Here is a 13790-nt window from a genome sequence, read left to right on the forward strand (position 1 = left end):
AGTAAGTGGCTGTTGAAAATACCGAGCACCACAATGAAATTTCTAGAAGCCCCAGTATGCAGGATTTGTTATCCATGATTTAGGAATACTTGCTGGCCCAACTGACACAGCCATTTTTAGAAACCCTGAGAATGTTTGTAAAGTGGTTTGAACCATTACAAATCTGTTGTCCATCTTCAAGCATATGTTTGGTGGCATATGTTGGCTTCTGGGAGAACCGGGTTTGATCCCCCACTCCTCCACTTGCAGCTGCTGGAACGACCTTGGGTCCGCCATTGCTCTCTTAGGAGTTGTCCTTGAAAGGGCAGCTTCTGGGAGAGCCCTCTCAGCCCCACTCACCTCACAGGGTGTCTGTTGTGGGGGAGGAAGGGAAAGGAGATTGTAGGCTGCTCTGAGACTCTGTCCTTGAAAGGGCAGCTGCTGTGAGAGCCCTCTGCATCCCCACCCACCTCACAGGGTTCCTGTTGTGGGGGAGGAAAGGAAAGGAGATGGTAGGCTGCTCCGAGACTCTGTCCTTGGAAGGGCAGCTGCTGTGAGAGCCCTCTCAGCCCCACCCACCTCACAGGGTGTCTGTTGTGGGGGAGGAAGAGAAAGGAGATGGTAGGCTGCTCTGAGACTCTGTCCTTGGAAGGGCAGCTGCTGTGAAAGCCCTCTCAGCCCCATCCACCTCACAGGGTGTCTGTTGTGGGGGAGGAAGGGAAAGGAGATGGTAGGCTGCTCTGAGACTCTGTCCTTGGAAGGGCAGCTGCTGTGAGAGCCCTCTCAGCCCCACTCGCCTCACAGGGTGTCTGTTGTGGGGGAGGAAGGGAAAGGAGATGGTAGGCTGCTCTGAGACTCTGTCCTTGGAAGGGCAGCTGCTGTGAGAGCCCTCTCAGCCCCACTCACCTCACAGGGTGTCTGTTGTGGGGGAGGAAGGGAAAGGAGATGGTAGGCTGCTCCGAGACTCTGTCCTTGGAAGGGCAGCTGCTGTGAGAGCCCTCTCAGCCCCACTCACCTCACAGGGTGTCTGTTGTGGGGGAGGAAGGGAAAGGAGATGGTAGGCTGCTCTGAGACTCTGTCCTTGGAAGGGCAGCTGCTGTGAAAGCCCTCTCAGCCCCATCCACCTCACAGGGTGCCTGTTGTGGGGGAGGAAGGGAAAGGAGATGGTAGGCTGCTCTGAGACTCTGTCCTTGGAAGGGCAGCTGCTGTGAGAGCCCTCTCAGCCCCACTCACCTCACAGGGTGTCTGTTGTGGGGGAGGAAGGTAAAAGGAGATTGTGACCACTCTGAGATTCAGAGGATAGGGCAGGATATAAATCCAAAATTATCTTCTTCCTCTTTGGTCCGTGGCACCATACGTTATTTTTTTCAGTTCAAAAGGACTAGGTGAGTTGACCCCGATTGAGTCAAATGTCCGATGCTGTGTCGTTACAGGACAAAGTAGCGATAGCGAAGATCTTCCTGCCCTGGACACACCAAGCAAGTGTGCGCCCGTAAAACATCTTGGCATGTCGAAGCCACAGAAGCTCACGCGGTCGCCTGCCAGAATCATACCGCCAAACATCAAAGACGGCGAGAAGGACAAGCAGAGAGAGAAGAACCATCAAAACGTTTCCCCCAGGGTGTACAAGTGGAGCTTCCAGCTCAGTAAGCTGTTTGTCAATATATCTAATGCTCTGCATAGTCAGACCTGCGGATACTTCAATCCGGAGGTTGGAGCCGTAATCGGATGCTTCTGCGAAACTTTTAAAAGTCCCAGGTTTTCAGAAAAGTCTGAAATTTTTTTAAAAAAATATATACACTGAACCAGGCCTTGAATTCCGCAGGAGCTCACGGGAGCACAGCTCCTGAACCTTTCTAAGGGTTCCCCCTCCTCCTCCCCACCTACCTAGCTTGCCCATTGAATAGTTGCTGCAGCTGCCTAACAATCTAGGGATTAGGAGAACGGGCAGCCAGCCAGCCACCTGGGGCTTTGCCATGCCCCCAGCAGCCCTCATAAACCCCTGGAGAAGGCCACTCCACCCTTACAAGATTTTGGGTGGCTTGCTGGCCTTTTGAGTGGGGGGTGGGGCGCCCAGGAGAGCCCCAGGTGAGCGAGGCTTGCTTGGGCTGGCTGGATCTCTAACCAGCCCAAGCAGGCCTCGCTCGCCCAGGGCTCTCCTTTCTTGCGTCGGGTTGCTTTTGGTCTTGGGGGGGGGGGTGGCATATGCTAATGAGTTATGCTAATGAGCTCCACCACCTATTTTTCTACAAAACGACCCCTGCACTGAAGAGGTAAAACTTCCCAAAATAATAGAAGCAGAATCCATCGTTCTAAGAAACAAATCCCTTCAGTGGCCATAGCTGGGAAACCACAACGGTATCGTTAGTCTTCAAGACTTGGTTTTTGTCAGTAGAAGTGTGGGAGGGAGGCAGCATAGCTTTTTCCGGGGCCACGACCGCCAGTAACCACTGAGGCACTTACTATAATGCAACGAGCCTGTTTCCCTCCAGCCCAGCAGCTTGCTGCTGCTCAGTGGAGAGCTTTCTCCACTTGATGAGCCATGTGTGAGAATTCCAGCGGTTGGAAATAGTAATATCGTGGACCTCTTTCTACCCCTCCATGAGGAAGGCTGGCCGAAATGTGCTGACCAGCTAGCGAGTGACATCGGAGGTGGTTTTGGGGCGTCCATTGCAAGATTTTAAAATTATCATATTTAATGGATGGAAGAAGACACTGCACTTGACTAATGGAACGAGTCTGTTTGGACTAACGTAAGACACTTTGTATCACTATACAGGAACGTATGTATTGTTGCACTGCATTTGGGATGAATTTATGATCCACGGCATTATCGATGAATAATATTATAATTTGAAAATTAATTTGTGCCGTTAATTACAGTCTGTTGCTGTATTTCATTGCTACTGCTCACCAACAGCCACCCCACAAAAGCCACTGTGGTGGGGTGGTTAGCGTGCAAGACTAGGATCCGCAGGACCCAGATTTCAATCCCCGCTTTGCTGTGAAAAGCTCACTGGGTGACTTTTGGGCCAGTGACACATTCTCAGCATAACCTCCCTCACTCGGCTGTTGCGAGGATAAAATGGAGGAAAACGATGCCAGCTGCTTTGGATTCTCGTTGTGGAGAAAAGCGGGGATAAATGAAGTAAAAAATAATAGAGTTCAACATAAGAACATAAGAGAAGCCATGTTGGATCAGGCCAATGGCCCATCCAGTCCAACACTCTGTGTCACACATAAGAACATAAGAGAAGCCATGTTGGATCAGGCCAATGGCCCATCCAGTCCAACACTCTGTGTCACACATAAGAACATAAGAGAAGCCATGTTGGATCAGGCCAATGGCCCATCCAGTCCAACACTCTGTGTCACATAAGAACATAAGAGAAGCCATGTTGGGTCAGGCCAGTGGTCCATCCAGTCCAACACTCTGTGTCACACATAAGAACATAAGAGAAGCCATGTTTGATCAGGCCAATGGCCCATCCAGTCCAACACTCTGTGTCACACATAAGAACATAAGAGAAGCCATGTTGGGTCAGGCCAGTGGTCCATCCAGTCCAACACTCTGTGTCATACATAACATAAGAAGCCATGTGGGATCACGCCAATGGCCCATCCAGTCCAGTACTCTGTGTCACATAAGAACATAAGGGAAGCCATGTTGGATCAGGCCAATGGCCCATCCAGTCCAACACTCTGTGTTACATAAGAACATAAGAGAAGCCGTGTTGGATCAGGCCAATGGCCCATCCAGTTCAACACTCTGTGTCACATAAGAACATAAGAGAAGCCATGTTGGGTCAGGCCAGTGGTCCATCCAGTCCAACATTCTGTGTCACACATAAGAACATAAGAGAAGCCATGTTTGATCAGGCCAATGGCCCATCCAGTCCAACACTCTGTGTCACACATAAGAACATAAGAGAAGCCATGTTGGGTCAGGCCAGTGGTCCATCCAGTCCAACACTCTGCGTCATACATAACATAAGAAGCCATGTGGGATCACGCCAATGGTCCATCCAGTCCAGTACTCTGTGTCACATAAGAACATAAGGGAAGCCATGTTGGATTACGCCAATGGCCCATCCAGCCTAACACTCTGTGTCACACAGTGGCCAAAAAACCCAGGCACCGTCAGGAGGTCCATCAGTGGAGCCAGGACACTAGAAGCCCTCCCACTGTGCCCCCCTCCCAAGCACCAAGAAGACAGAAAATCACTGCCCCAGACATAAGAACATAAGAGAAGTCATATTGGATCAGGCCAGTGGCCCATCCAGTCCAATGCTCTGTGTCATACAGTGGCCAAAAAAGCCAGATGCCATCAAGTGGTCCACCGGGGAGGGGGCGGACTCTAGAAGCCCTCCCACTGTTGCCCCCCCCCCCCCAAGCATCAAGAATGCAGATCATCACTGCCCCAGACAGAGAGTTCCATCGGTACTTTTTGACTAATGCCCACTGATGGACCTCCAGATGTTGATCCAACCCTCTCTTGAAGCTGGCTATGCTTGCAGCCACCAGTTGAAAATGGGGAAAGATGAAAGATAGCCTGCCGGGTGAGTGGGAAGGAGAGAAGCAAGCAGGGATGGGTTGTCAAAAGGAGGGAAAGTGGGAAATAGTGTGGGGAAGGGAATACAGGGGGAAATCCGGTGTCCCTTGCAAATCCTTGAACGTTCCACCTCATGCCAGCTGTATTGCTGGATTTATGATCACTGTTGAACGCTGTAGCAATAACTTGAAGATTTGCTTTTTTTTAAGTACAGCATTTGGTTACCTGTCTTGGCTACCGACTTGTTCAGCGGAAGAGATGACGAAATTTTGCCATTTGGTACATAATGGAATCTCTGAACACTTTCAGACATCTGATATGTACATTTATGTGACATGAGTTTATTTATTTGCTTTCCTAAGATGAATTGGACAACATGAGCAGCACAGAGAGGATCTCCTTTTTGCAAGAGAAACTGCAGGAAATCAGGAAATATTACATGTCTCTGAAGTCTGAAGTGGCCACCATAGACAGGAGAAGAAAACGGTTGAAAAAGAAAGACCGAGAAGGTAGGTTCAGACTTGAGGTACTTTGCCAAAAAAAAGTTTTAGAATCCCCAAAGTTTGATCAGTATTTTTCATGCCAACTGCTGACAGATGTTTGTGTGTTAACGAAATTATGTACCTGCTGAAGAATGTACAAGCTTTATGTTATGTTGGACAGTTGCTTTTGCAGACTTCACTCCAAACCAGCTTCATTTATTATAGCAGCATATTGTTGTGCCTTTCCCATTAATTGGAGTGAAAATTACAAAAGTGGGTGTTAATTATACTCCACAGACATTTGAAAAAAATGCATTAAACATCGAGACAATATATAGCTGCCTCCTTTTTATTAAAATGGTAGAGCTTGTGTCCTTAGATCCATGCATTTATTTCCTGAAATGCATTCTCTCTGGGGTCTCGTATCACTTTCTCCAATCTGCCTTTCCGACCACTGGAAAATAAATCTTGATCCAGGTGAAAGAAGGATTAAGGACATAAGAAGAACCCAGTTAGATCAGACCAGCTGTCCATCTAGTCCAGCATCCTGTCTCACAAAGTGACCAACCAGTCCCTCTGGAGGGTCAACAACAGGGCAGAGAGGCTGAGGCCTTCATTAGACCAATAGAAGGGTCCTGCTGAATCAGACCAGTGGTCCATCTAGTCCAGCATCCTGTCTCACACAGTCTCATAGTTCCCCTGGAGGGCCAACAACAGGGCATAGAGGCTGAGGCCTTCACAAGAACACAAGAAGCTCCCCGTTGGATCAGGCCAGTGGACCATGTAGTCCAGTGTCCTGTCTCACAGAGTGGTCAACAACAGGGCACAGAAGCCAAGGCCTTCCCCCGATGTTGCCTCCTGGCTGGGGGATTCAGAGGTTTTTCTGCCTCTGAACATGGAGGTTCCCTTTAGTCACCATGGCCAGTAGCCACTGATAGACCTCTCCTCCATGAATCTGTGTAATCCCTGTAACTGTTTTAGAATTTTGAGGGACAAGGCCACAGCATGTGCAGAGTTGGTCTGCATATGCTCTGAGGTTGGAATCCTCTGATGCAAAAGGGGCAGGAAAGGCTGGAGGCAACAACACTTGCGCACCTTTGGAGGGGTGTTTTGAGCTTTTTTAGGGGCTGCAGCACTGTAACCCCCTAGCGTGAGAGGCATTGGGTGCAAGCTCGCCATTTGAACAAGACTTGTGTCATAGCAGGACGGGTCCTACCTCTTTTCTGAACAAAAGTTTGATGCCGCTTCCTCCAAGGGAGGTTCACAGAGCCGATTTGGCAACTTCCACATGGAAGACCAGCACTTATTTAATTTATTTTACAAAATGTATAGCCCACACAAGGACCACCAAAGCAGCTAGTAATTTTAAAAATATATGGTAACATCACATTTAAAAACATTAAAATCAACCCCCCAACCCCCCCCCCCCCCCATTATTAAAACAAATTGAAAAGAGTCCAAGGATTTTAGGTTTATTAAGTTTAATAGCCCTTAGGCCATGGACCAAGGACAGCCAAACTTGCTTAACGTAAGAGCCGCATAGAATGTCAGATCTTTGAGAGCCACAAGAAGATGATGATGATATTGGATTTAAATCCCGCCCTCCATGCCGAAGAATCTCAGAGCGGCCTACAATCTCCTTTACCTTCCTCCCCCACAACAGACACCCTGTGAGGTGGGTGGGGCTGAGAGGGCTCTCCCAGCAGCTGCCCTTTCAAGGACAGAGTCTCAGAGCGGCCTACAATCTCCTTTCCCTTCCTCCCCCACAACAGACACCCTGTGAGGTGGGTGGGGCCGGAGAGGGCTCTCACAGCAGCTGCCCTTTCAAGGACAACCTCTGCCAGGGCTATGGCTGACCCAAGGCCATTCCAGCAGGTGCAAGTGGAGGAGTGGAAAATCAAACCCGGTTCTCCCAGATAAGAGTCCGAACACTTAACCACTACACCGAACTGGCTCCCACTACACCAAACTAGATAAATAAATAAGTGACATGGCTGAATGGTGCAGCAGCAGTCGGCCATTTTGAGGGTGCCTAACTCTTTTCCTGTCTCCACAGTGTCTCACACAGGAGCTTCCATGTCCTCGGCTTCCTCAGACACTGGAATGAGTCCTTCATCATCCTCTCCACCTCAGAATGTGCTTGCAGTTGAATGCAGGTGATACCAGACTCCTCGACCTTGTACAGCGAGTGGCTGTCATGGACAAAAATCCTGAAAAATACCATAGAAAGCACTCAGCTGGTTTGACATTGCCAAGTATATTCTGTATCCTCTTCCACTGCTGGACTGTGTTGGTCTCTCCTCTTCGCACCCCCCCTTCTCCTTCCTTCCTTTTTTTTTTTTGGTCATTGTGGATATATATATTTTTTTAATTTTAACCTTTTTATTGTGGAGATTAATTAAGCTAATTGGCAACAGAAGGTTCATAGGTGCACGTGGACACCTCGGTCTTTGTGCTTATTCGTTTCACTTTGCTGTTGAAACAACAACAGAAAGGGCACTTAATCAAATTGGGGGGAAACGGATGTCCAGTGAAGCATTTGGGTGTTGCAAGGAAGTTACTTTTTAAAAAGAAAAAAAAAAGTGCACCATATAGGCATCGAATGGGTTCAGTCAGAAAATGGATTTACTGTTGCACTTTTTTTCCACTGAGCTGTATCTTAAATTCCTAGGTGAGAGTTCCCCCTCCTCTATTTTTTGGGGTTAGGCTTTTCATTTGGGTGAGGGGAGAGCACGTGCTATATAGACCTGCCAAAGTGTGTATTTAGCCACGTGCTGATGTTTTTTTTTTTTTTAAAGGTGTAAATTGGACAAAATAAATTGTGAAAGGAAGCGTAGTTGACTGGAAACTACCGTCGCAACGAGTCTTCCACTTTTTTATAGGACTTTCTGAGCACACGATTATGCAAATATTTTAATGTTTAATGTTTACAGTGGAATTGTGAATAGGTTTTCAGTGGACTATCTTATCCCTTGACAAAAGTATTTTGTCTTTTTTTCTATGTAATTTCAGAGTTTTTATTTTGTTACAAAAAGGCAAAAAAATAAAATATATAACAATGAAGTTATTTAACGAGATTTCTAAAAGCTGAAATTTTTTGGTGTGTGTAAAATAAGGTATCTTGCGACCTGTTAAATATATTTATTCAGACATTGGATGTTGTATTTTTATGTATTTTTTAAAAAAAATATTAAGAAAATTGGGGAGAAAGTCTAGGTTAGGTTCACTCTTTCAATAAAATATACCTGTCACTTATTAGAAAAAAACCACCCCACCCTCTACAGGTGGCTGTATGTATTAGCCATACCTGTATGTTAAGTGGTTTCGTCTGTTCAATCTTCCACAGTGTAAAACTGTAATCTGGCATCTGGATTAAACTATAACCTGTCTTGAAAACTTTGGCACTCCTAGTACTTCTGTTGCTTTGAGGAACAATTTCCCTCCCGCCCGCCCCCCTTTGGGTTGCCTTTATGATTCTGTCACTGCTTTTGTTTGCTGTACTTCTGAAGAAAGTTTTATATCTGCCAAAGTTGAGGTGTATCACCAGTTTAGAGTTTAAAAGACTGGTTTGGCTGTGGATTTGTCCCACAGACTGAAAACAGTATGTAAATAACTTTCCTGAAACCATGTATTTAAGACAGTTTGCATATACATTGTGTATAAAAAAAGTGATTTTTAATCAATTTTTTTAAAAAAAAAACCTTCATCTTTGTACATCGAGAAGGGGTTTCGTCTCTTCCCATGTTAATATGATGTAGAGTTATAACATAGATTCTCTAGACTGTGTCAAGATATTAAAGGGTTCACTGAATCTGACGGCCAAGATTGAGAGACTGATGAAATGGGGAGTCATTTACATAGCTAAAATCACAAAATGTTTCTTGCAGTTTCATTTTGCCACATTGTCAACGTGTGATTCCAGTTCCTTCCATTTTTTTTTTTTGCTGAGAACTAAAGGAAAAAGTCCTCTTGTAAAAAAAAAATGCACTTTTTTCTGTCTTTTCTTAAGCAGAGCTATTTCAATGTATGATACAAATCGACGCTCCGTGGAGAGCATTAATAAAGGTTATGTTTTTAAACATAGTCTTTTATTTTCTTAAGCAACTTTGTCAGTCAGCCACCCATGACCAAACAGCAGAAAGATCTGGCTTTGTCAGGTGTTGTTAAGAACTCTTCAGAGTTATACTGATAATAAAAGAAATTGTCAAGAAATTTGGGTCACATGTTTGCATACCTATTCCTACTGGTCATTAGTAGTAGCAGTAGTAAAATTTATTGCGTACAGCCATTGGTCATTACGATCACAGCAACTTAAAAGTTAAAAACAGCCAAGGACTCTAAAATGAACACATTCAAATTTAGATTATTCACCATCTTAGTTACATACAGCGTCATTAATTGATGCTAAATTCCCCCATCTGTCCTGCCTCGTGAGGTTGTTGTACGGCTACATTGGACCACTCTGTCTCTACCTAAGGCCACACACCGGATTCTCAGTTAAAGGAGGATTTGAACCCAAGTCTCCCTAGTCTCAAGGATCAGGTAACAGCTTAGGTGCTTTTAAACTGCAAATCACTATTTCAACGCTCTAGAGATCTTCATGAACACACGAAGCTGCCTTGTACTGAATCAGACCCTTGTTCTATCAAGATCAGCACTGTCTACTCAGACTGGCAGCAGCTCTCCAGGGTCTTAGACAGAAATCTACTTGCCTGGTCCTCTTAATGGGAGATGCCAGGGATTGAACCTGGGACCTTCTGCGTTCAAAGCAGAGGTTCTACCACTAAGCCACAGATCTTCCCCAGAATCTTTCATGTAACACTTCACTAAATCAGGATTTGATTATTTGCGATTGAAAGCTGCAAGAAATTGAAGCTAGGTGGTTACATCAGGTAGTAATTTTTCTGTCACGGCTCAATTAAAAGGCAATGAAAATGAGCACTCTCAATGAGTATATTGCTGTCCTGATAAAAATTTACTACACTGCTGTAGCTGAAGACCCAAAGTTCCTAGTTTTGTTTGCAAGAGAGAACCAGATAAGGATATATATTCCTTAAAAAATGTCTTTATGGAAATTTGGAATGGACAAACTATTTTTTTTTAATTCCATTTTGTTTCAGTCTGGTTTGAGTGTGCCAGCTGGTTCAGAGATTAATGGATCCCAATAATATCGTTGTTTTCACGGGCTACAAATGAGTGACTTCTGAGTAAAACCAGAAGGAATTGAATTTCTAGCTTGGACTTCAGAAACTTTGGCTGCTTTTCTGCACTGGAGCATCCCAAGTGACCGGATATACCATAATCCCCAAATCTCTTGGTAAAACCTAGAGCCAAGGAAACCATTCTAGCATTCACACAGCTCCAGAGGTTAACACCAGCATCTTGTAGCCAGGATACCGCCTCTCCCCATATGAGCCCCCCCACCCCCCGGCTCTGCGGTCAGCTACACAACATCTTCTCGTGATCCCTGTGCCTAGGGACGCCCGACTGGCTTCAATGAGGGCCAGGGCCTTTTCGGTCCAGGCCCCTACCTGGTGGAATGAGCTCCCGCTAGAGATCCGCAGGGCCTGTAAGATGGAGCTCTTCCACCAGGCTTTTAATTGATCCAGCAGGTGTCCCCTGAAGTCATTGCTTCCCTCAGCGCCTTTCTATCTAGGTGTATAATTTATGCCAGATACTACTTGCCTACATGCAGTTTTTATGACTGGTAGCCAGTGACGCAGATCCTGATTTCTGATCTAATCTGAAAATCCTGTAATTATGATATTGTTGTGTTTGGATGTGGTTTATTCAATGTTGTTGTAAAGTTTTTAATGTTGTAAGCTGCCCTGAGCCCTCTCGCGAGATAGGGTGGGGTATAAGTGGAAAAAATTAAATTAATTAACACATCTTCAGCAGACAAAGCTGCCACACTCTGCTCTATGCAGTCTTCAAGAGTCATTCCTTGAATCTTCCTTGACTCGCAAACAGCCACCCACGTTGGGCAGCTTCTGAAGAATCCGGAAAATACGATGTTTAAGTCAGAACTGTTAGGCCTGTGGGGAGATTAATTCAACATAAGTTGCACGATTGGGTGTCAAAAACTGGCCCTACCTAAGTGGGGGTGCCAGCCTCCAGGTAGGGCCTGGAGACCTCCCAGAATTAGAAGTAATCTTCAGGCTACGGAGATCAGTTCCCCTAGCAGAAATGGCAGTTTCAGAGGGAGGACTCTGGCATCGTGCCCCTGCTGAGTTCCCTCTGCTTTCCAAACCCCTCCCCATGCTCTGCCCCAAACTTCCAGGAATTTCCTAACCTGGAGTTGGTAACCCTAACAGAAAGATGGAGGGGATGATTAATTCTTGCTCGGTTCAAAAGTACAGATCAAAGACAGGAAGTATGGGTATTCTTGCATGAAGAGATCACATTTGCTATTATACTTAAACTGATGGGTAAAATTGAAAGCTTCACTTCAAGAAGGATGTGGACAAAATGGAGTAGATGCAGAAGAGAGCAACAAGGATTATAAGGAGCCTGGAGACCAAGAAGCCCTAGGAGGAAAGGCTGAGGGGCTTGGGAAGGTTCAGTCTGGAGAAGAGGAGGTTGAGGGGGGGGACAAGATTACTCTTGAAGAACTTGAAGGGCTGTCAGAGGAAGGCAGGGAAAAGATACTGGATTTATATCCCGCCCTATACTCTGAATCTCAGTCTCAGAGCAGTCACAATCTTCCTTTCCGTTATCTCCCCACCACCACTGTAATAGACACCCTGTGAGGTGGGTGGGGCTGAGAGAGCTCTCCCAGAAGCTGCCCTTTCAAGGACAACTCCTACGAGAGCTATGGCTGACCCAAGGCCCTTCCAGCAGCTGCAAGTGGAGGAGTGGGGAATCAAACCCAGTTCTCCCAGATAAGAGTCTGCACACTTAACCACTACACCAAACTGGAGCAGAGAAGGGGACTCTCAATAATGGGTTTAAAATTAAGGATGGGAAGCTGGATATTAGCAAAACTTTTTTACAGTAAGAGTTGTTCAGTAGTGGAATTACCCAGGTGATTTCCACCCCTCCTTACTGGCAGTTTTTAAGCAGCCACTGGACAAAACACTTGATCCCACATTGAGCAGGGAGTTGGACTATATGATCTCTGTGGCACCTTCCAACTGTTATGAGTTTATTATTTTTATTTAGATTTATTTTGCAGACTTATATTCTGCCCTTTCCCATAAACGGGCTCATCATTCCTACTGAAAACTCGGTAAATCACATTCTAATGTACTTTTCCACAGCAGCTTGTGTTTTCCAGGCACAGAGCTGTTTCTTCCTTTTAGTTAAAAAGTAGCTTGACCATCTCACAAAATCTGGACTTAAGACTTTGCCTGGAAGAAGGGGACACTAGACAGTGTTATCGATGCAATGAACATGAATTTGAGCGAACTTAGGAGGACAGTGGAAGACCGAAGGGCCTGGTGCGATGTGGTCCATGGGGCTGCAAAGTCGGACTCGACTGCAGCTGAACAACAAATGTCACAGGGATCGCTTTTTTGAAGTAGTCGGGAAATAGCTCCTCTTTTTTCTTTTCAAAATATGGGAACCCTATTAAAAGCCATTTTTGTCTCACAGGGAAGGAATCGGACAACCTTAGGCCTTCAAGGGGAGGAGAAAGCCGCTCTTAAAGTGGACGGTGGCCCACTCTTGGCTGTCTGTACTTATGACGAAAAACACAGGAGGAGGCCTAGTCCTGTGCACATCCATGTGTGTGTGGAGAACCCCCCTTTTTGGAGCCGCTCAGGATTTTTTTCGCTTTGGAGGTCTCCCCGCACACGTCTTAGGGTTGCCCAGTTCAAGAAATATGAGGACTTTGGGGGTGGAGCCCAGGAACAAGGGTGTGACAAGCGTGGCTGAACGCCGAAGGGAGTTCTGGCCATCACGTGCACCTTTTAAATGCCTTCCCTCCTTTGGAAATAATGGAAGGATGGGGGCATCTTCTTTGGGGGCTCCTAGAATTGGACTCCCTGGTCCAATCTTTTTGAAAATTGGTGGTTATTTTGAGGAGAGGAACTAGAACATAAGAACATAAGAGAAGCCATGTTGGATCAGGCCAATGGCCCATCCAGTCCGACACTCTGTGTCACACAGTGGCCAATATATGTATATACTGTGGCTAACAGCCACTGATGGACCTCTGCTCCATATTTTTATCCAATCCCCTTAAAGCTGGCTATGCTTGTTTTTATTTATTTTAATTTATTTATGATTTATATCCCGCCCTTCCCACCAAGGTGGCTCAGGGCGGCTTACAACAGATAAGTCAAACATAAAATATTACAAACATAAAATGCTTGTAGCCGCCACCACCTCCTGCGGCAGTGAGTTCCACAGGTTAATCACCCTTTGGGTGAAGAAGTACTTCCTTTTATCCGTTCTAACCCGACTGCTCAGCAATTTCATCGAATGCCCACGAGTTCTTGTATTGTGAGAAAGGGAGAAAAGGACTTCTTTCTCTACTTTCTCCATCCCATGCATAATCTCATAAACCTCTATCATGTCACCCCGCAGTCGATGTTTCTCCAAGCTAAAGAGCCCTAAGCGTTTTAACCTTTCTTCATAGGGAAAGTGTTCCAACCCTTTAATCATTCCAGTTGCCCTTTTCTGCACTTTCCCCAGTGCTATAACATCCATTTCGAGGTGCGGCGACCAGAACTGCACGCAGTATTCCAAATGAGACCGCACCATCGATTTACACAGGGGCATAACTGGACGTCATGCTGCAAACTTAGTGCCTCTGCCTCCAAAAAAAAAGCTGC

The 13790-nt window shown here is 45.9% G+C and overlaps 1 protein-coding gene across 1 annotated transcript in view; it reads left to right on the top strand.

Moving 5' to 3' along the window:
* The window catches only part of ARID4A (AT-rich interaction domain 4A), a 120660-nt gene extending 111568 nt beyond the window's left edge, over positions 1-9092 (top strand). The window contains exons 23-25 of the mRNA XM_060263165.1: positions 1413-1625; positions 4894-5040; positions 7070-9092. Coding sequence (XP_060119148.1) covers positions 1413-1625; positions 4894-5040; positions 7070-7173 — 464 coding nt within the window. The 3' untranslated portion in view covers positions 7174-9092. The remainder of the gene's footprint in view (positions 1-1412; positions 1626-4893; positions 5041-7069) is intronic.
* The last annotated feature ends 4698 nt before the right edge of the window (positions 9093-13790 follow it).

The sequence above is a fragment of the Heteronotia binoei genome, chromosome 21 (genome assembly GCF_032191835.1).
Source record: "Heteronotia binoei isolate CCM8104 ecotype False Entrance Well chromosome 21, APGP_CSIRO_Hbin_v1, whole genome shotgun sequence".
NCBI lineage: Eukaryota > Metazoa > Chordata > Lepidosauria > Squamata > Gekkonidae > Heteronotia > Heteronotia binoei.